The 19311-nt window shown below is 43.9% G+C and overlaps 3 protein-coding genes across 4 annotated transcripts; 1 reads left to right on the top strand and 2 right to left on the bottom strand.

Moving 5' to 3' along the window:
* Window positions 1-214: 214 nt before the first annotated feature.
* On the bottom strand, window positions 215-1958 carry c3h15orf48 (chromosome 3 C15orf48 homolog). Of its 2 annotated transcripts, XM_047581634.1 has the most exons (5): window positions 1805-1958; window positions 1637-1695; window positions 1411-1499; window positions 1183-1243; window positions 215-768 (listed from the first exon to the last, which is right to left on the bottom strand). In XM_047581634.1, the coding sequence occupies exons 2-5, from the start codon at window positions 1673-1675 to the stop codon at window positions 700-702; spliced, it is 258 nt and encodes an 85-aa protein (XP_047437590.1). In that variant the 5' UTR covers window positions 1676-1695; window positions 1805-1958; the 3' UTR covers window positions 215-699. The 2 variants fall into 2 exon arrangements, with proteins under 2 accessions (XP_047437590.1, XP_047437591.1); XM_047581635.1 differs by lacking the exon at window positions 1805-1958 and having other exon boundaries at window positions 1637-1798.
* Window positions 1959-2105: 147 nt separating this feature from the next.
* spata5l1 (spermatogenesis associated 5-like 1) lies at window positions 2106-6060 on the bottom strand. Its single transcript, XM_047581633.1, has 11 exons — window positions 5925-6060; window positions 5077-5695; window positions 4811-4996; window positions 4213-4497; window positions 3935-4120; window positions 3539-3697; window positions 3232-3441; window positions 2926-3153; window positions 2697-2831; window positions 2424-2549; window positions 2106-2332 (listed from the first exon to the last, which is right to left on the bottom strand). The coding sequence occupies exons 2-11, from the start codon at window positions 5668-5670 to the stop codon at window positions 2195-2197; spliced, it is 2247 nt and encodes a 748-aa protein (XP_047437589.1). The 5' UTR covers window positions 5671-5695; window positions 5925-6060; the 3' UTR covers window positions 2106-2194.
* Window positions 6061-6774: 714 nt separating this feature from the next.
* On the top strand, window positions 6775-19228 carry LOC125005103 (NAD(P) transhydrogenase, mitochondrial-like). Its single transcript, XM_047580100.1, has 22 exons — window positions 6775-6937; window positions 7634-7785; window positions 8554-8783; window positions 8889-9088; window positions 9178-9265; window positions 9370-9458; window positions 9565-9752; window positions 10605-10738; window positions 10836-11027; window positions 11568-11718; window positions 12383-12544; window positions 12633-12743; window positions 12852-12997; window positions 13432-13627; window positions 14372-14605; window positions 15121-15281; window positions 15382-15561; window positions 15652-15811; window positions 17586-17667; window positions 18126-18244; window positions 18605-18720; window positions 18824-19228. The coding sequence occupies exons 2-22, from the start codon at window positions 7656-7658 to the stop codon at window positions 18968-18970; spliced, it is 3216 nt and encodes a 1071-aa protein (XP_047436056.1). The 5' UTR covers window positions 6775-6937; window positions 7634-7655; the 3' UTR covers window positions 18971-19228.
* The last annotated feature ends 83 nt before the right edge of the window (window positions 19229-19311 follow it).

Raw genomic sequence — 19311 nt, forward strand, 5'->3', positions numbered from 1 at the left:
TGTGACAAACCCAAATTCAATGTTGTGGGATTCATAGTATTTGTTAACAGTCAAAAAACAGACACAACAGTCACAGAATATTACCAGCCTTGTCTTTTTGTTATGACTCCATTACACGCGCATTCGATCAGATGATGAGTCTATGCAAAACACAACAGGCTAAAGTCCAAAGATAAGAATATCTCTAAAAAACACAATAAAGACGAACAAAAACTGAACATATAAGAATTATTTATTCACGCTGTACAGTACATTACTTACTGAGTTTAGATTTTGTGTCTTTCACATACAGACACTGAACATTCACATCTAGTGCAAGAACGTCCGGGTTGCTATGACTACCAGCCTCCCTCACAAATGGACCACTCCCACTAATTCAATACACTTGTAGCTCTCCAGTTGTAATCAGAGAACCCAGAGTAATATAATGTTTATACACTGCATTTCACTTCACGGGCAGTAATATCACAGTAATGCGCAGTTAACAAACACTTTCTGTTCTACCGATGTGAGTCCTTGAGATGGGCCACTACAGAGCAGGGTGAAACCCCACCAGTTGAGCAGAAGCATTTCCGCACACTGAGTGTCAAAGTGTCCTAGTTTGTGCAGAAATGATTCTGTTAGACTGATGGGGGGGTGGGTAGGCAGGTAGTCAGACTGTGGATTATAGGAGACGTCCGCCGTCGTTCTTTGTATTTTTTACTTGGTGAGACGCCTCACCATCTCCAGCTCCTCCACAGGTCTCCACTTCTGGTTGATGGTGATAAGCTGCGGGGAAAAGCCAGAAATGAAAAAAAAAGGTGACCCATTTTAAAGTGTTACACCGAGTTAAAGCAATAGGGGACACATAGCTTCACAGTGCCTGTAAGATTAAGTGTTAGCAACATAAACATGATTTCTCTGATGTCACAGTAGACGGCTGGACCGAGCGATAACGTCTTTTCCTCAGTGACTCGACAAATATCAGCTGCAGGCTGGAAGTTTCTGTTTGTGTTTGAGAGCCAATAAGAATCTGAAGGGTGGCCGTGGCACAGGTGGCAGAGCAGCTTGTTCACTAATGGATGGCAGGTCATTCAACTCGCCTGCTCTTCATGTGTCCTATTGTCCTTAGGCAAAGCACTGAATCCCGTCTAATAAAAGTCAGAAAGTGTACAATAAACATTACAGGGTGTTAAAACTTACCTTTTGTGGCTTTGATGGGTCCACTCTTTCCCATGGTTCAGGGTTATGGGTCTTATTCAAACTACAAACAGTGAATTACATTATTATTATTATTATTAATTATTATTTTCACTATCCAGTCTGATTCAGCTACAAAAAAAAACAAAAAAAAACAAAAAAGACAAAAAAGGACAAATATAAAACTGTGCATATTGTAAAATAAATACAGTGAAATGTCATAACACTCACATTACATCATTTTTAGTAAGCAGAAAGTAGATGGATGCAGAAGTGGCTCCTGTTGCTGCAAAAGCCATGAACCCTATGAGAGGGATCAGCTGGAACACATATGTTAATCTTTTTATTTTATTTTTCTCAATATCCAACGTAATATTGAAATGTATTTAAAATCCTACACTTAATACAATCTCCATCTCATATATCTATAATCTCTATTACAATGTGCACAACATACCTCCTTTTTCTTCCTCAACATCTGGAAAAATCCTACCATTTTTCAAAGAGTCCAAGTACCTAAAAAGAAATGAATTTCCACTCAGTGAGGAATATTCTAGAGCCGAGCATCCGTTTCCAGAATTAAAGAGGATGAGCTGTGCAGGCAGCTGCGTGTGTCGGCTCTCACCTGCTGCTGAGAAGTCCTTGAAGTCTCTAAAGCGCAGTATCACGGAAGCCCGGCTGGTGTAGGCTGGATGGGATGTTTGTACGAGGTGAGAGGCACGTAGACAGACAGAGCTTCCTGCAATGTAATGCAGCCACTTCATGATAGCAGATTCGTTAGGTGATCAGCTATACATTTTCTCGGTGTCTGGCGCCCCCCTGTGGCCGTCTTACAACACTGACCAGGAAATGGTTTCAAATACAGATCTTCAAAGTAATCCCTGTTTGTGCATGTTTGTGTCAGAAGAAATGACAGAAAACACTGGTGAACTTTGAATTATTTTATTTCCAAGTTTATAAGAGTATTAATAATATAATTTATACCTAAAAAAAAGACAAAATGATATGTTGTTTATCAGCTTGAAGGTTTTTGATATGTGTGGATCTGCTGGGCCGTGAGAGACGGCCTCATTTTGCTGAGGGACCGCAGAAAATATGTATGTTTGATGGTCAGAGCCTCCATGTTCTCATCAAGTAGAGCCAAAAGAGCAGCCTGGAAAACAAAGACACGTTCAGGCATTCCTACTCCAGCATGTTTCTCTACAACAACAGACCAGAAGTCAGATTCTTTACGCGTGCTTTACCTCTTTGCAGAGATTTTCCAAGTCAGCTCCAGAGTAAAGTTCAGTTTTTGCTGCCAGCTCCTCCAGAAGCACATCTGCAGCCACGGGCATCGACTTTGTACACACCTTGAGGATGGCAAGCCGTGCCTGGAATAAACAAACACATAATGGATTTAGTAATTCAAAGATGCACTGATACAATAGGTATGGTAGTTATGGTCTTTTAAGATCACGTCTTAAATTGCTCGATGCTATAAGTTTGCATGTTTTAAATCCGTTTAATAAATAATGTACCTGTTGGTCAGGTGGTGGGACGTAAATGATGTGGTCCAGCCTGCCAGGTCTGAGGAGGGCGCTATCTAAACAGTCAGGTCTGTTTGTGGCAGCTACAACCATCACATCCTTGTTGCATACTTCCTGGAAGTCGAGCTGTCAAAGACCAAAAGTGGATTTAAGCACAAACCCTAAACCCAAACTAGATCACTTTACTCTGATCAGATCTAGTCTTTCCATAACATCTGACCTGCTCCTGTGTGACAGTCTCCTCGACTCCTTCCGCCTGCAGGATCTTGTCCGTCCCTCTCCTCTCGAGCGTCTTCAGACCAACCCCATCCATCTCATTCAGGAGCACGGACAGCAGACGCGTCTGCACACTGTTTGGTGTCTGACTGTTTGACCGGGAGCCAATCACAGTGTCAATCTCGTCGAGGAACAGGATGCATGGAGCGCAGGCCCTGGCCTGGCGAAACAGCTAGCGCGGACAGACGCAAGTGTTAAAACTGAGCCAACATAAATATCGATGTCTCCATGTTACAGACTGTGAAAGTACCTGCCCTAAGGCCTTCTCCGAGTCTCCGACATAAGGAGAGTAGAGGTCAGCACCACTGACAGAGAGGAAGGTGCAGTTGGAGGAGGCGGCTGCAGCTTTAACGAGCGTCGTCTTTGCGCATCCCGGAGGTCCGTAGAGAAGCACGCCACGAGGACGACTCAGACCCAGACGAGCAAACGCCTCGGGGTATCTCATCGGCCACTCAATGCTCTGATGTGGAGACACAAGAGAGGACAGATAGAGAAGATGTAAATGAATTGTCATTGATTTATTAGACACAAGAGACTGTCCAGCATCACTGAGGTACCTGTCTCAGTTTGAGCTTGACCTCCTCCAGACCTCCTATCTGCGCCCAAGACACTGGAGAGACATCTGTCCTGCCCAGGCTGCTCCTCAGGCAAGAAGGTCCCACTGATTTCAGGGCCTCCTGGAAGTGCTTAATGCTCACAGTCTGCTGTCCTGAACCCTGCACACAACAATGTTATAAAAACACAAGAATGAGAGTGAATAGATTTTTGTGGATGGTTTTAGATTTTACACGGGGAGTAAATTTAACTTTTTCAGCGGCAGTTGCAATTTCCCTAGAGATAAAATCAAGTGAAGCAAAAAGTTCTCTGTATATTGTATATTTAAGCCGATGTTTTCCTAAAACTATTCAAATATCGTTGTGTTTTGTTTCAGTGTGATATCTTCCTGGATTTACCTTTGAGTTCTCCCGTATAGCGTGCATGGCAGCCTCCCTGCACAGGGCGCTGAGGTCCGCTCCCACATAGCCTGTTGTATTTTGCGCAAGCTCTGCCATGCTCACACTGGGGCACACAGGCATCCTCTCACACAGCACGGACAAGATAGCCTTTCTCTGCTGCAAGGTCGGAGGACCGATAATAACCTGAAGGAAAGAGAAATAACATTTAGATCCACCCATTAATTCACCTGGATACTTACAAAGAAAAACATACAGGATGAAATGGGACTCTGTACCTCTCTGTCAAATCTTCCAGGCCTGCGTAGTGCTGGATCCAAACTGTCCGGCCTGTTGGTGGCTCCGACTATGAGGAAGCGATCCGACTGATTCATCCCATCCATTAAGGTGAGAAGCTGCGCAACCAGGCGGTTCTCCGGTGCAGACGAGTCGGTTCGCCTCGGACACAGGGAGTCCAGCTCATCTAAGAACAGCACACAGGGACCCTCTTCTGCCGCAGATCGAGCCCGGTCAAACACAGCCCGCAGCTTCTCCTCGCTCTCCCCTGGCCGTGCTCCCACCACCTGAGTTATTATTCACATTCACGTCAGTATTAATAAAAATGTATATATTAGTAATACAAAAAGCATTGTCGAAATACTTAAAAAAATAAAATAAAAAAAAGGAAATTTGATAAAATTTTGAGAACATGTTTTCTTTAAGCTTCAAGTCATTTATGGAAATCAACTGCAATAGATCGTTCAACAACAGAAATAAATACATAACATAAAATAGAAGTTAAAATTTTTGCTATACATGCAGCTATCGTTGCTTGTTCTATGAGACAGTGAAGATGCAAAAATGTTCAGCATTTGAAAGTGTCGCTTCTTGTTTTACCTCTGGCCCTCTGACCACCACCAGGCTGGCTCCCACCTCTCCCACCACTTTGCGGACCAGCTGGGTCTTGCCCACACCTGGAGGCCCCACCAGGAGCACACCTCTGGGACAGGACACTCCAAGAGAGCCCAGGGTGCATGGATAGAGGAGCGGCAACTGAAGCATCTCTCTTAAAGATGCACTCACCTAAAATAAAAAATGAAACATCACGTGGTGGAAATTTTCATCGCGGACGAATAAATGAATTACGGAGACTTTACACCGACCTCCTCCAGGCCTCCCAGTGGCAGTGAGTGCTGGTCCTGCAGCTGACTCCTGTAATGGCGAACTGTTTGAATGCCAGACATCTCCACGCCAGTTTTTGAGGAGATAAACCCAGCGGTGGCAGAATCTGGATTGATGCTCTCAATAATAACGTATCTGATGTCTGTATCAAAATCCTCCAGGTTTATCACATATCCCTTATGGACATATAAACCTTTCAGCATGTCTTTCACAAGCTCATGAACAAGACGAGAAGGTGTATGTTTCTTAAACTCAACACTCTGGACAACCACGCTTATCTTGACACTTTTCAGTTTGAGGCAGGGTACAGGTGTGAGCAGACCGGGGTCCAGCTCCAGGTGTGTGGGGGTCTGAGAGATCAGACTAGGAGAGAAGCATTTTAGGTCCATCTGCAGGAAGCCCTCTGCCAAGTCAGGCCGGGGCCAGGCGGTGCACAGGCAGCTTCCCCCTGGAACAGACACCAGGAGAGGGGAGCCCAGGCGCAGACCCAGCGAAGACATCAAGCCCGGACCCAGTCTGCATCTCTGAGAGCCCCGGTCTGATGGATCCACCGACAGCAGCCTCAGAGACTTCATCGTTCACCAGCAGCCACGGGCCACACTGACATAAAAATACAGACACAGAGGCAGATAACTACAGCGCTTCATTAGCAGAGAAGTCTGATTCAACAGAATAAAAACAGACAAAACAAGGAAACCTTTATACCATCATTTAAGTTGCAGCGTAAACTTTATAGGCTACATGCTACTAGCTAACTATTAACTGCAAGGATCCTAAACACGCTAATCACTAAACACTTTTAAACAGGAAAAGAACCACAGTGACCCACCGAAGAACAGGCGTCATCGGCTAGTTACAGACGAAAATGCATCTTTATTAACAGCGCTGACAGCATTCGAGTCCGTAATGTTTACAAAAATCCATGTGGCCTGAAAACTAGTTGGCCAATCAAAACGTTTCCCTGCGCGGCGAGCAGCGGAACTTCCGCTTTAGAACATCCGCTATATTTCAAATAGCGAAGGAAGAAAAACATCTATCTAAAATTAATTATTTTTAAACACGAAATATATGAAACATTATAATAATATTCCGAAATATTAATATTTTATCTTCAACATATCTAATATAGCATATATGATGCACAGTTTGTGACCAAGCATAAATTGAACAAGCCTCTACTTACTTTAATTCATAATATAATATAATATAATATAATATAATATAATATAATATAATATAATATAATATAATATAATATAATATAATATAATATAATTACTTTTTATTTGTTTTTATCTCATTCAGAGTGAAGAAAAATGTCATGGTCGTCCAACGATTTAAATTTTACGTCTTTCTCTGGTACGTTGGCGTCACCTTCTGTGCAGTAAAGACATTGCATTACAACTAAAAATTTAAGAAAATAAATAAATAAAATAAATAAACAAACAAACAGACAGAACTAACATACGAAGAATATTCCATATTCTATGTTTAAGTGTTTTACAGCTGTCCAAGCGAGAGGAACTATAGCGAGACAATTTATGGAAAAAAATAAAATTACTACTGACAACTGTTTGTGATTCCTGACACGTTAATCCAGCCTTTAATTCGCAGGTAGTCTCGCCGCACGGAGCATATGTGCTTCAAGGGTGGTCATGAGTGAAGTCACGTGGCTTGCTATTTATACATAAATAGTGCGCCAGTGATATCGAAACTGCGGAAGGTCGTCTGTCTGTCCCTGCAAGCAGACGGACGGTTTTTGGGGGTAGGACGTCTCACAGGTGACCCTGCTGCTGAGGGGGAAGTTCAGCCATTAACCTGCTCTTTCTGGAAGTTTGAAAGGCAAGTCTGAGAAATAACAATGACGCCGCCAGATCAGGCTTTCAGTGTCTGCATTAATTAGTAAAAGGTGGAGAGTGAAGGACACTGACTGACTGTGTGATTCGCTGAATGCATGAATGAAAGAATCAGTGGATGAATGAATGGATTAAAAAGCAAATGTAGTATCAGAAAATTGAGTCAAAAATCAAAACACAAAGCATAGCACTAAGTGTTCACAATATAGTTTTCATATGGTTTTATCTGTGTGGCTTTTAAATAATATATATATTAGTGTTTTATTAATTTATATACATCAAATGTTCTCATCTTTGACTGTCCAAGGAAGTGCTTGCCTTTGTCTTGAGAACTTTAGCCCCACAGCATTTTCTCTGAAGGCTGATTCCTCTGCTCCTGCTCACAACAACCAGGCCAGACTTGGCACAGTTTCTTTTTGTGCCGTCATAATTCCAGATCTCGCGAACAAGCCCGGAGTTTGTGATCTAGCCTCGGCCCCGTGCCTGTGCCTGTGTGTGTTTTGTGTCCTGCAGAGCTGAAATGTCACTCTGCTGTATGTAGGCCTCGCCGCTCCAGTCTGTGCCTGGGGAGACTCAGAACCTACTTGAGGAAATTATTAGAATGCCCTGTGTAATTTGACAGCAGATGCAGAAGTTGTGTTAACGGATCACCTTCCTCTGCTTGTTTTTGTTCATAATCAAGAGCTAGAGGGACTCCCGGGGCCATGTCGACCCTCCTGCGCTGCATCTCCAGCTCCTCTGTCGTCTTGTTCCAGCGAGGTGTCCGTCAGAAAATCCCTGGAAAGAGACAGTTCAGGACTTTCCCTGTGTTATGGGACCAAAAGGCCTCCAGAGGTAGGAAATCTAGAGGTCAAATAAAATCTCACTAATTCACTGTGTGGTACTTTTCAGAGGGCAAAGAAAAGATTTGCATGCTTTCTTTCTTTGGCTTTTGGCTTTCCTCTGTGTCGGAGTTGAGAAATGAGAGCGCAACGGTTCACTTGAGGACATGCTTCTTCTGGCCAGGAGAGTGGAAAACTCCACAGATCATGAACTGTTTGCAGCGTGTTGCTAGAGAGGTTCCCAAATTAGGGAAAGCTGTTGTGAACCAGGCCCTAGCTTTGTTCACAGAGCCGTAGGCGCTGCTAACATGTGAGCACAAATGAGAGGTCAGTTAAAGGTGACTTGTAAAAATCTGAGCTGTCGTCTGGTAGATTCCGTTGACAGGCGTCTGTTTATGTAGCCGCTGCTGTTTACCCGGAGACAATTTACAGAGTCTCTGTGAAAGTTTTGTGAGTCACTGAAAAGTTTTAAGTTTTAACTTTGAGCGTGTCTGTGTAGGAGCTCGGGCCTCTCTGTGTGGGTGCTGGCTCGGCTCCAATCACCTGCTAATAATGTCTCCATGGCGGCGAGGTCAACATGCCATGTATGGGGAGAAATGTGTAACCTGACACAACTCGCAGCCTCGCTCTCTCAGTTGTGCATGCGTGCTCTTCCGTGTTGTTCCACAACAACATGATATAATATTCACACGATTGTGTTTTCCATTAAGACCTCTAAATGAAGTCCGTGCCTTTTTTAATCAACCGTACCCTCAACGTGCGTGCTGGTTTGTGTGTTCAGGTGTGCTCTACAAGGACGTGGTGGTTGGAGTTCCTAAGGAGACTCTACAGAATGAACGGCGTGTGGCCTTGTCTCCTGCCGGGGTCCAAGCGCTGGTCAAACAAGGTTTCAGGGTTCAAGTGGAGAGTGGAGCCGGAGATGAAGCCAAATTCTCTGACCAGCAGTACAAAGATGCTGGAGCTACCATCACTGACGTCAAGGGAGCCCTCGGTTCAGACTTGGTCCTCAAGGTTTGCACACATTAGGTCTGCTTACTGACTAATTTTGTGTTCAGTAGTATGGACAGATGTTAATATATATATATTTTTTTTCCGGTTTTCTCCTATTGGCTTTAGGTTCGAGCCCCCAGTTTGAGTGAGATAGACCTCTTAAAACCAAAGTCTACCTTGGTGAGTTTCATCTATCCGGCACAGAACCAGGAGCTGATGAGGAAGCTGGCAGAGAGGCAGAGCACTGTGTTAGCCATGGACCAGGTGCCCAGAGTGACCATCGCACAGGGCTACGACGCTCTCAGCTCCATGGCTAACATCGCCGGGTAAAGAAAAATATATCAACACTCTGATAACTAAATTCGCAGCTGTTCAGGAATGTCTATAAAATGTGACTGGAAATTTTATTTTGTAGGTACAAGGCTGTGGTTCTGGCTGCAAACCACTTTGGCAGGTTCTTTACTGGTCAGATCACAGCTGCAGGAAAAGTACCACCAGCTAAGGTAACTGTCCTATGTGCTCTTCTTCTTCTCCTCAATGAAACATAAATAAAAAAGTGTGATATGGACCATGAGTCTCCTCCTGGATGTTCTGTTTCTATACACAGGTCCTGGTTATTGGAGGTGGAGTGGCTGGTTTAGCAGCAGCAGGGGCAGCCAAGTCCATGGGAGCCATCGTCAGAGGCTTTGACACCAGGTATAAGGGGAAAACAAACAAAGCACACACCACGTCTCCGGTTGAATAATGAAGGTGTTGATGGTTATGATTTTTGTCAATAAGCTGACCGTGTCTCGTCTTTCAGGCCAGCAGCTCTGGAGCAGTTCAAGTCATTTGGTGCAGAGCCTTTGGAAGTAGACATCAAGGAGTCTGGCGAGGGGGTGGGCGGTTATGCCAAAGAGATGTCAAAGGAGTTCATCGAGGCTGAGATGGCCCTTTTCGCCAAGCAGTGCAAAGAGGTCGACATTCTCATCAGCACTGCTCTGATTCCAGGTCAGTCGCACGGTTACTGCGTCTCTCCTTTTGTCTTTTATATTTATGTATTTACAACTTCATTCATACATTTTGTTTTTTGCACCTTTAAACCACATTACTTATATGAAAGCCATTCAGCCCTCTTATTATTTTTGGTTTAGTAGCTTGGAAATTGTCTGTATAACTGAGACTTGGATGCTCATTAGTATTTGCTGGCACCTGGAGGCCTCTTACTGTACCTGCTCCTAGTGGATGATGACTTTTACATTTGCCGGTGGACACATCAGTTGATCATGCAGCAGCTGAGGACCCAGAAATGTTGAGACGCAGAAAGAGTTCAGAAACATACCTGGTGGAATTTGCAATGTCGAGTGGCAGACAATGAAAGATGATTGTAGGTAATTATTTGCCATAACTACTTGATGAGCTTGTTTGTCAAACTAGGTGCAGGAAGGTGTTTTCTGCCCCCTTGTGGCCCAAAATCCGCCAGTGCAGCTTCATTTTGGATTCTCTGGGAGTTTATTAGTAAGAAACTACCTGAAATTTAGACTTGGTAGTTTGACAACTTAGACTCTGAAGTACAGACTTGGTCTGATACCTCAATGTCAATACAAATCACCTCCCATAACACCCTCAATTAGTTAAGTCAAATTTCATTTCTAAAAGCAACCCCGATTGACCAAAGTGCTGTACAGAGGTACAAACTAATGATACATGCACTTAATAAATAAAACAGTAGTGGAATAAAAATGAGCAGTGAATGAATAGTTTTTAAAAAGAAGATAAGCATAAGAATAAAAGGATAAAAAAATAAAGTGAGAAAAGAACACATTTAAACACTCGCTGTCCACCTCCGTCTGTTGCATGCAGGGAAGCGGGCTCCCATTTTGATCAAGAAGGAGTTTGTGGACACTATGAAGGATGGCTCTGTGGTGGTGGATCTGGCTGCGGAGGCTGGGGGCAACATTGAAACCACCAAGCCTGGAGACCTGTATGTTTATAAGGTGAGGTTTCTGCTTAACCAGCAGACTGTGTTAATTTGCATTGGGGGGGAAAAAAATTCCTAAATATTTTTCTTTTTTCTTTTCCTCTTTTGAAAAGGGAGTAACACACATCGGCTATACGGACCTGCCCAGCCGCATGCCCACCCAGGCCAGCACTCTGTATTCAAACAACGTACTGAAGCTGCTGAAGGCCATTAGCCCAGACAAGGAATACTTCCACTATGAGCCAAAAGAGGAATTTGACTATGGAACAATTGACCACGTCATCCGTGGGACTCTTGTAATGCAGGTGGGTGGGTTTTTATTATTTATAACTAACTTCTGGCGGCCTCCATCTCTGCTGGCATCCCGCCTTCTCTCTCAGTGTGAGCTATCAGATCCCGTCATGGTGGGATATTGCGCCAAATGAGTACTAAAACCTGATCCCAGCTGGGAGTTGCTCATGCTGGATCCTAGCAAGAATGTTATGAACGTTTCAAAATATACTTTTCCAGGAATTCTGCCTTTGACACATTGTTTATGGCAGAGAAAGCATGCAACCTCACCAGGACATATCGGCTTACTCATTGTTAGACTAAGCATTATTCATGCCCCTTTAAAAGAGAATTTGTCTTTCAAAACCACTGGTAACTGGTTCATGATTGCTGTTTGTTCAATATAATCTCCCATAAAGCCCGGGACTTTGTATTTCGAGTGATCCAGCCATCCAGTCTAGATCTCCCACTATGAAAAACTCCAAAAGTCTTGATGTCTGTTTCTCACGCAAAACTTTGTGGATGTGCTCCGCGTTCTCACACTAGTCTCATTGTGTGTTTTCTGGTGTGTGCAGCACGGAAAGAACATGTTCCCAGCACCTCTCCCTAAAACCGTCCCGCCAGCTCCAGTAAAAGCGAAGTCGGTCGCCGAGTTGGAGGCCGAGAAAGCGGCAACCGTTTCTCCCTTCAACCGCACCATGACCTCCGCCGGGGTCTACACCGCAGGTGGGACACAAATCCACGGACAAGGACATTCACACTTCAACACGTGTCACACGCGTTTAGATGGAATAAAACTGCTAGGAGGGGTCATTTAAGTTGCAAAATGTGAAATTTAGTTTATGCTGTAGAAGAAATCAAACAATTAACCATATAAATATATAAATATTTAAAGGGTAAATTAAAAATCTTTTTCATCTGATCGTCCCAAGTAAAGAAACCCTGCAGCTATTTTGATAATCAGTTAATTGATAGATCAGCTCTCAAACAAATGTTATGATTTTAGGTTTGCTGCTGAAACCTGACACTGCTTTTCTTTGTTTCTTTTGCGTTTATGGAAACTCAATATGGACAACAAAAAAAAACATGTGGAGTCATCCCAATCCCAATCTTTCTTATTTACTTTTTTTTGTTACAGCAGTCTCTTTTGGTAAGATCTAATGAGATTTATAAAATCAGTCCACTGTAACTAAGCACAGCAGGGACTATATTTGAGTTAATGTCTTTCAGAGAAACGTGAATCATAATTCTTGCAAAACTAGTTAGACAAATGTGATAGTTTTCTTCCACTCGGTCATTCCGTTGCCTCAGTGGTTTAAAATGTACCGGAAAACACGCGTTTCTCATTAGGGCAGTGGGGACGTGACACGGCTCTGCTCTTTCTCTCCAGGAGTGTCCACCTGTCTGGCTCTGGGCATCATCTCCCCGAACGCAGCTTTCACCCAGATGGTCACGACCTTTGGTTTGGCCGGGATTGTGGGATACCACACCGTGTGGGGCGTGACCCCCGCTCTGCACTCGCCCCTCATGTCCGTAACCAACGCCATCTCAGGTTAGAAGTCAATCTAAGACCTTTTAATTTTATTTTATGTTTTGTTTTGCGTTTTTTTTCTTTTTCCTCATGTTTGGCTCTGTTTCAGGTCTGACTGCAGTAGGAGGTCTGGTGCTGATGGGTGGAGGTCTCACACCCTCCACTCTGCCTCAGGGTCTCGCCCTGGCTGCTGCCTTCGTTTCCTCCATCAACATTGCCGGTCTGACGTTAAACACAAAAAAAATATCCATACAGAACATGATTTCTTAATTGCCAACTCATCCTGATCGTAACTGTACTTTTTTTGTTTGTTTTTGTGCGTTTGCAGGCGGTTTCCTGATCACCCAGAGGATGCTGGACATGTTTAAACGTCCTACTGACCCTCCTGAGTACAACTACCTGTACGCGCTGCCTGGGGCTGCGTTTGTTGGAGGATACGGAGCCTCTCTGGCTGCTGGATACAGCATTGAGCAGGTGATGGAGAATCTAAGTGGCATACACTCGCATTTATTTACATTAAATCAGCATTAAATAGCTAATTAGTTAGATAACTGAGGTACACAGAAGGCTTGCAGTTTGTTTGATTTTCTTTAAATGTCAGTGCATTCACTTTAAGACATGGTGCTATACAATTTATTTCATTTATATTTTAGAATTTGATTATTTGGGTGAAATTATGAGCCTATAAACTCAGACTATTGAAACCTTTAACCTGTTTTGCACAACCAGTTGTTCCCAAACACATATAGTCAAATATTATTCAAGCAAATCTGCTGAAAATTGATTTAATACAATTTATTTTCTGTTTAATTATAATTATTATTATTCAGTTGTGTTCAAATCAGTAGTTTTAGAACTGTGAGTGTCTTAAGATTTGAGTGACTTGTTCTCTTTCTCCCTAATCTTAGATGATGTACCTGGGCTCAGGCTTGTGTTGTGTCGGGGCTCTGGCGGGCCTTTCTGCTCAGAAGACCAGTCGGCTGGGGAACGCCCTGGGGATGATGGGAGTCGCGGGGGGCATCGCCGCCACCCTCGGGGCCCTCAAACCCTCCCCAGAGCTGCTGTCTCAGATGTCCCTGGCCATGGCCACTGGAGGAACCATGGGTCTGTGGCTCAAACTACAACCGAAATACACGTGACGTTAGAAAGACCTGTGGTGCCGGATAATTGCCTGCTTAAGGCACTAATTTAGTTTGAGAACAAATTTTGTTGCCGTCCGCTGTCTAAACTCCTCTGGGATTTCATATATCATGTCAAAGAGGCTCGCGACCAACGGTGCACTTCTGCACTTTCAGTCTCCATATGAAAAGAAACTAAATATATAAGGGCGTCGGGCGTGGCTCCTTTTGATGTTCAGCAATTTGTTAAGACAACTAAAAGACCACCGTGAATGAGTTGCATCCTATTAACTTTCCGGACTTTGATTTATTTAGCTAATTCATAACAGAGCATCAATCACCCTGTCCACATGCGGAGATTAGTGGATTCCGTCATCACGTGTGAATGTCCTACATGATAATGGCAATTTAAGAAGCAGGATGATAAATGATGTTGTCATCAACATACATGCACACATGGGCCGAAAGCCATGAGGGTTTGCTCTGTGTTCCCATGTTTTCGAGAAAACACAATTAAATACTTAACTTAGAGCTCATCAGATTGGCTTTGAAGATCAGGCCCCTTAACTGAAAACAGGTGTCTGCCTTTTAACCATTTTTATTCTCTTTTGTCAACTTTTTATTGTCCCTCCCCTCCTCCCCCCCAGCCTGTGTGCACGAGAAGTTTGATTCTGGCTTTAGATGTAGCCAAAAATGGGTTTCAGTAACTCTCTTCGTATATAAACTGCAGGTCTGACCATTGCCAAGCGCATTGAAATCACAGACTTGCCGCAGCTGGTGGCAGCCTTCCACAGCCTCGTGGGGCTGGCGGCCGTCCTCACCTGTGTTGCCGAGTTCATGATCGAGTACCCCCATCTGGACGCTCACCCAGCCGCAGGTGTCGTGAAGACCGTGGCTTACCTGGGCACCTACATCGGCGGCGTCACCTTCAGCGGATCCCTGGTGGCCTATGGAAAGCTTCAAGGTAGTGTACGGACGCTGTGAATGTGGGACGGTGTCCTTTTTCAGGTCCGATCATTGTTCTTCTGTTGACACAGACACACTAATAGCTCTGTAAACACGCCAAGCTTTGCGTCCTCTTGCGCTGATTGGCCCTTTCATCTAGTTAAAGCCAAAGATCCTCCGTTAAATCCAGGCCTAGACTCTGGGATTGTGTGCATGTGTCGGCAGTCTCTAATTTACATGGACTGATCAAGAGGAACACATGAGAGGCTTTCTGGTAATTTGTTACGGGCTGTGCAGTGGCTGCGTGGCTGCGGTGGGTGGAGGGTCGCTGTCTGATTTGTGGACGACTCTCAGACAGCTGATTAGAGGCCTCCGCAGTGAAGTCTCGTGGGTTCAAAGACATTTTGCACTGATTGAGAGACAAGTGTGTTACTTGTTTTATCTCGTCAGTCGTGTCCCTTTATCCCCACAAAGACCTGACAATAATCTCTTGTTTCTCTGAAAATGTTTTTGTTTTGTTTTTTTCGTCTGTAGGCCTCCTGAACTCTGCTCCACTGCTGTTGCCTGGACGACACATGTTAAATGCCGGTCTGATGGCGGCGTCCATGGGAGGCATGGTGCCCTTCATGCTCAGCTCCAGCTATGGCACTGGCATGGGCTGTCTGATTGGAGTGTCCGGGCTTTCCACCGTTATGGTGAGTTTTTAAAAATAACTGAGGATGGATGACATTAAAATAAATGGAAATTTCAAACTTGGGTAAGGTAGGACTCCAGTGAGTAATGTTGTACACACAGGGTGTAACACTGACGGCTGCCATTGGTGGCGCCGACATGCCCGTGGTGATCACCGTGTTGAACAGCTACTCTGGATGGGCGCTCTGTGCCGAAGGCTTCTTGCTAGACAACAACCTCATGACGATCGTGGGAGCCCTCATCGGCTCCTCTGGTGCCATCCTCTCCTACATCATGTGCGTGGTGAGTAGACACGTTTCCGCCACAAATAGTGACGCGAGGCAGCAGTACTCGTGACTCTCTCATTGAGTTACTGTCGCCGTCTCTTCCGAGGCCATGAACCGCTCCCTGCCCAACGTGATCCTGGGCGGGTACGGCACCACCTCCACGGCGGGCGGAAAGCCCATGGAGATCGTCGGCACTCACACCGAGGTCAATGTGGACCAGACCATTGACATCATCAAAGAATCCAACAGCATCATCATCACGCCAGGTACACAAACTGTACACGCAACACAAAAACTGAAGTTGTGTCCAAGATAAAATAGTTAAAGAATTAACCAAAACTTATTTTACATACCATATTGTAATTATATTTTTAGTTCTGCATTTTAAACTCAAAAAAGGGACAAATAATGCTTTATTTATTTATTTCCTTATCTGAGTCCCTGTATCACCCACAAAGCATCTTGACTTTACCCGTGCAGTCCTACTAACAAAACCTCTAAACAGATTTTACATATGAAATCTGTGGATTTCTTCTCCATATGCTTCAGCTAAATCCAGTTCCCCAACAATTTAATGAAACCACCATTTCGTGTGAATATATTTGTGAAGGTTCTCGGTCATCCAGGTAGTTGTGTATATCCAAAAAGTGGGCAGCTTGACCTGGAAGAGTGGTGAACCTCAACATGTAGCTTCTTTTGTTAAATCCTCACTGACAAGTTGTGGTTTGTTATTGATAATTGTATTTGGACATTTTGTGTGTGGAGTCTGACAAAGCTACATCTTTGATATTTTTCATAATATTTTATTTTGAATAGCTTGTGACCTACCACGTTCAGGAAAACCTACATTTACCAGATTTTGGTAGAACATTTTTAAGCTTCTCACACATTCCTGGGGGAGGAAAAAAAAGGCCGGAGAGACAAGTGTAGAAAGAAGGAAGTTTGGGATGACGTAAGAGACTGAAGTGGAGCACAGATTTTAACATAAGATCCTTTTATCAGAGCGCAGCGAGGATTCTCCTCTGCTCTCCAGCTGCAGCGTTTCAGACTGACTGGATCAATAAGATCATCCATCTTTTACTTGATTAACTTCAGCTGACGGCAAGGCTAGGGCCTGAGCTCTCTGCCAGAATGTGGATGAAAACAGCAGCTCTGGGAATTCTCTTTGTAGAGGGTTTAGAAGTGTTCAGGATCAGGACCGATGGTAGTGATTAATTAAACACTGAATATTGAAGCGTGGGTGCCACAAGAGGGTGTAGTTCGTTCACAAATGATCCAGCCGGACACCTGCCTACAAAGGCTGCCGAAAGATGGTTTTGATTTTTGAATGGGAGACGGTCTTGATTTATTAACTAGAAAAAGGGCCGACTCGTCTGACAGCTGAGTAGCTGTTGAGTGGCCGTGGAGCAAGAGGAACCACTCTGAATAATTTGGACACTGGGATTGCTGTTGTTTTCCGATGGCTCCGAACCAATGCGAGGACAGCTGTGTGGTCCAACATGCTGGTTTGATTAGAGGAACAGCGAAAAGTCATAAGAGCTATTGAGTCCAGACTCAAGACGTCTCTGTGCGCTGTCAACAACAAAGCAGGGCAGCGAGGAAACGGAAGGCGCGGGTTGTCTGGGGAATTGGACAATCCGGGTTACAAGTGAGTGGCTCAGGGGTAATGTTGAACTATACAAGGTATCTGACCACCAGGGTTAAACGCGGGTTACACAGACACGGGGAAAGCAGTTCTTTGCACGCAGGGGACACCACACATGCAAAAGTTTTGCATATAAAAATGTCTCTCTGACCATTGCGCGGCCATGATTTAATGGAGAGAGGAGACTTGTGGTGGATGAGAACAAAAGAAAGAATGAGCGGTGAAGGGATAACTGTTTTCATTTATTGTTCTGCTGGATGGCCGGGCTTTCAAATGAACAATGGACAAGTCAAATGCTTATCTTTTTCAAATGAAGGCCAATAAATAAAACCACACATCCAGAATATGAAATGCTGTTGGATAATCAATTCAAAGATCCTTATTTATGTCTATAGGGTGGGGTCTGTGCGCAGCCAAAGCCCAATATCCAATTGCAGACATGGTGAAGATGCTGAGAGAGCAGGGCAAGACTGTCAGGTGAGTGTCCATGCTCATGCTCTTATTTATTTTATTAAAAGATCTGAATGTGTCTGTCATCACTGCTGAGTGCTGCTGAGTTTTCGGTCCAAGTTTGACAGGCCGTGATAATTCTGCATCGTAGGTCTTCAACAGGGGGTCCATGGAGGTACTGCAGGGGAGGGTTGCAAAATTGGTTGATTAGACATTTTATATATATATTTTTTTTTAAATTCCCCCCCACACAAATTTAAATTTCTTTAAATACACATTAACATAAGTCCAACATATTTTAGTCAAGGTATAGGGGATAGCTTAATATTGAATGCAAAATGATAACAATAAATAGCACTAGGCCGAGTTTAATACAGAACACCTATAATGGGTAGTGGGGCCCTTCTTAATCTCTCCTTAATCAGTTTGGGGATCCTTGGCCTGAAAAACGTTGAAGACCCATATTCTACCTCTATCTTCAACAGGTTTGGTATCCACCCAGTCGCTGGTCGTATGCCGGGCCAACTGAACGTCCTTTTGGCTGAGGCGGGAGTTCCTTATGATGTGGTCCTGGAGATGGATGAGATCAACGACGACTTCCCAGGCAAACCTCCACCTTTTTTATTTTTTTTGTTGTTTTTTTTAAAATAAATTATACACGGGAACAATAATCTTTACTGCTGCATCGGTTGTCACTTTGGCAGGGAGTTGTCGGATAGTATTACCGGATCAGTTGTGTCCAAGAAATGCTTCTCCCTTTCATCTACGCTTGGAGCAGCCACATATTGCGTCTAGCTGTTTAGACATGCCATGTTATTAGGACAACAGCCGTTGTTCTCTTAGCAACCAGGCATGTGGTGTGAGACACATGGTTCTGCTTATGACGGAGGGAGATAAGTGTGGTGCCGGGGCTCGCGTGCTCATCCTTCTTGCGAGTTAATGTGTGAACGTTTGTGACCCACAGAGACGGATTTGACGCTCGTCATCGGTGCCAACGACACGGTGAATTCTGCAGCACAGGAAGATCCCAACTCTATAATCGCTGGCATGCCTGTCCTGGAGGTGTGGAAGTCCAAACAGGTTTGTACACATTTAAAATGAACTTTACATGTACTCATTTTAGCAACTTGGTCCAAAATATGATTATATGTCTCTTTTCCTTTTTGTTTTTTTTAAACTACAGGTGATCGTGATGAAGCGTACCTTGGGCGTTGGTTACGCTGCAGTGGATAACCCCATTTTCTACAAGCCAAACACATCCATGTTGCTGGGAGATGCCAAGAAGACCTGCGACAGCCTACAAGCCAAGATCAGAGAGACCTTCTACTAATTACTATTACATGTATTGTGTACAGAAATCTCAAGCACAAAAGCAAATGAACAGAAATTATATTTCAAGCATTGGGTTTTAGGATGCATATTTTTCCAGGATGAATTTAATGGGTCTCACATACGAATGTGATTCCATTCGTTAGGTGGGAAAGATTCATAAGATGATTCATTTTTTTTCTCCTTTGTTGAAAATAAGAGACAAGAAAAGCACAAACGTGTACTGATTTGTAAATAAAATATTTAAATGTGACTGAAATTAATTTCTTTGCGCGTTTCATTCAAAATAGTAAATTTGCAAATCTTATTCTGTTGCTCAGATGGACTCGGGTTATATATTCT

Source organism: Mugil cephalus, chromosome 3, assembly GCF_022458985.1.
Source record: "Mugil cephalus isolate CIBA_MC_2020 chromosome 3, CIBA_Mcephalus_1.1, whole genome shotgun sequence".
NCBI lineage: Eukaryota > Metazoa > Chordata > Actinopteri > Mugiliformes > Mugilidae > Mugil > Mugil cephalus.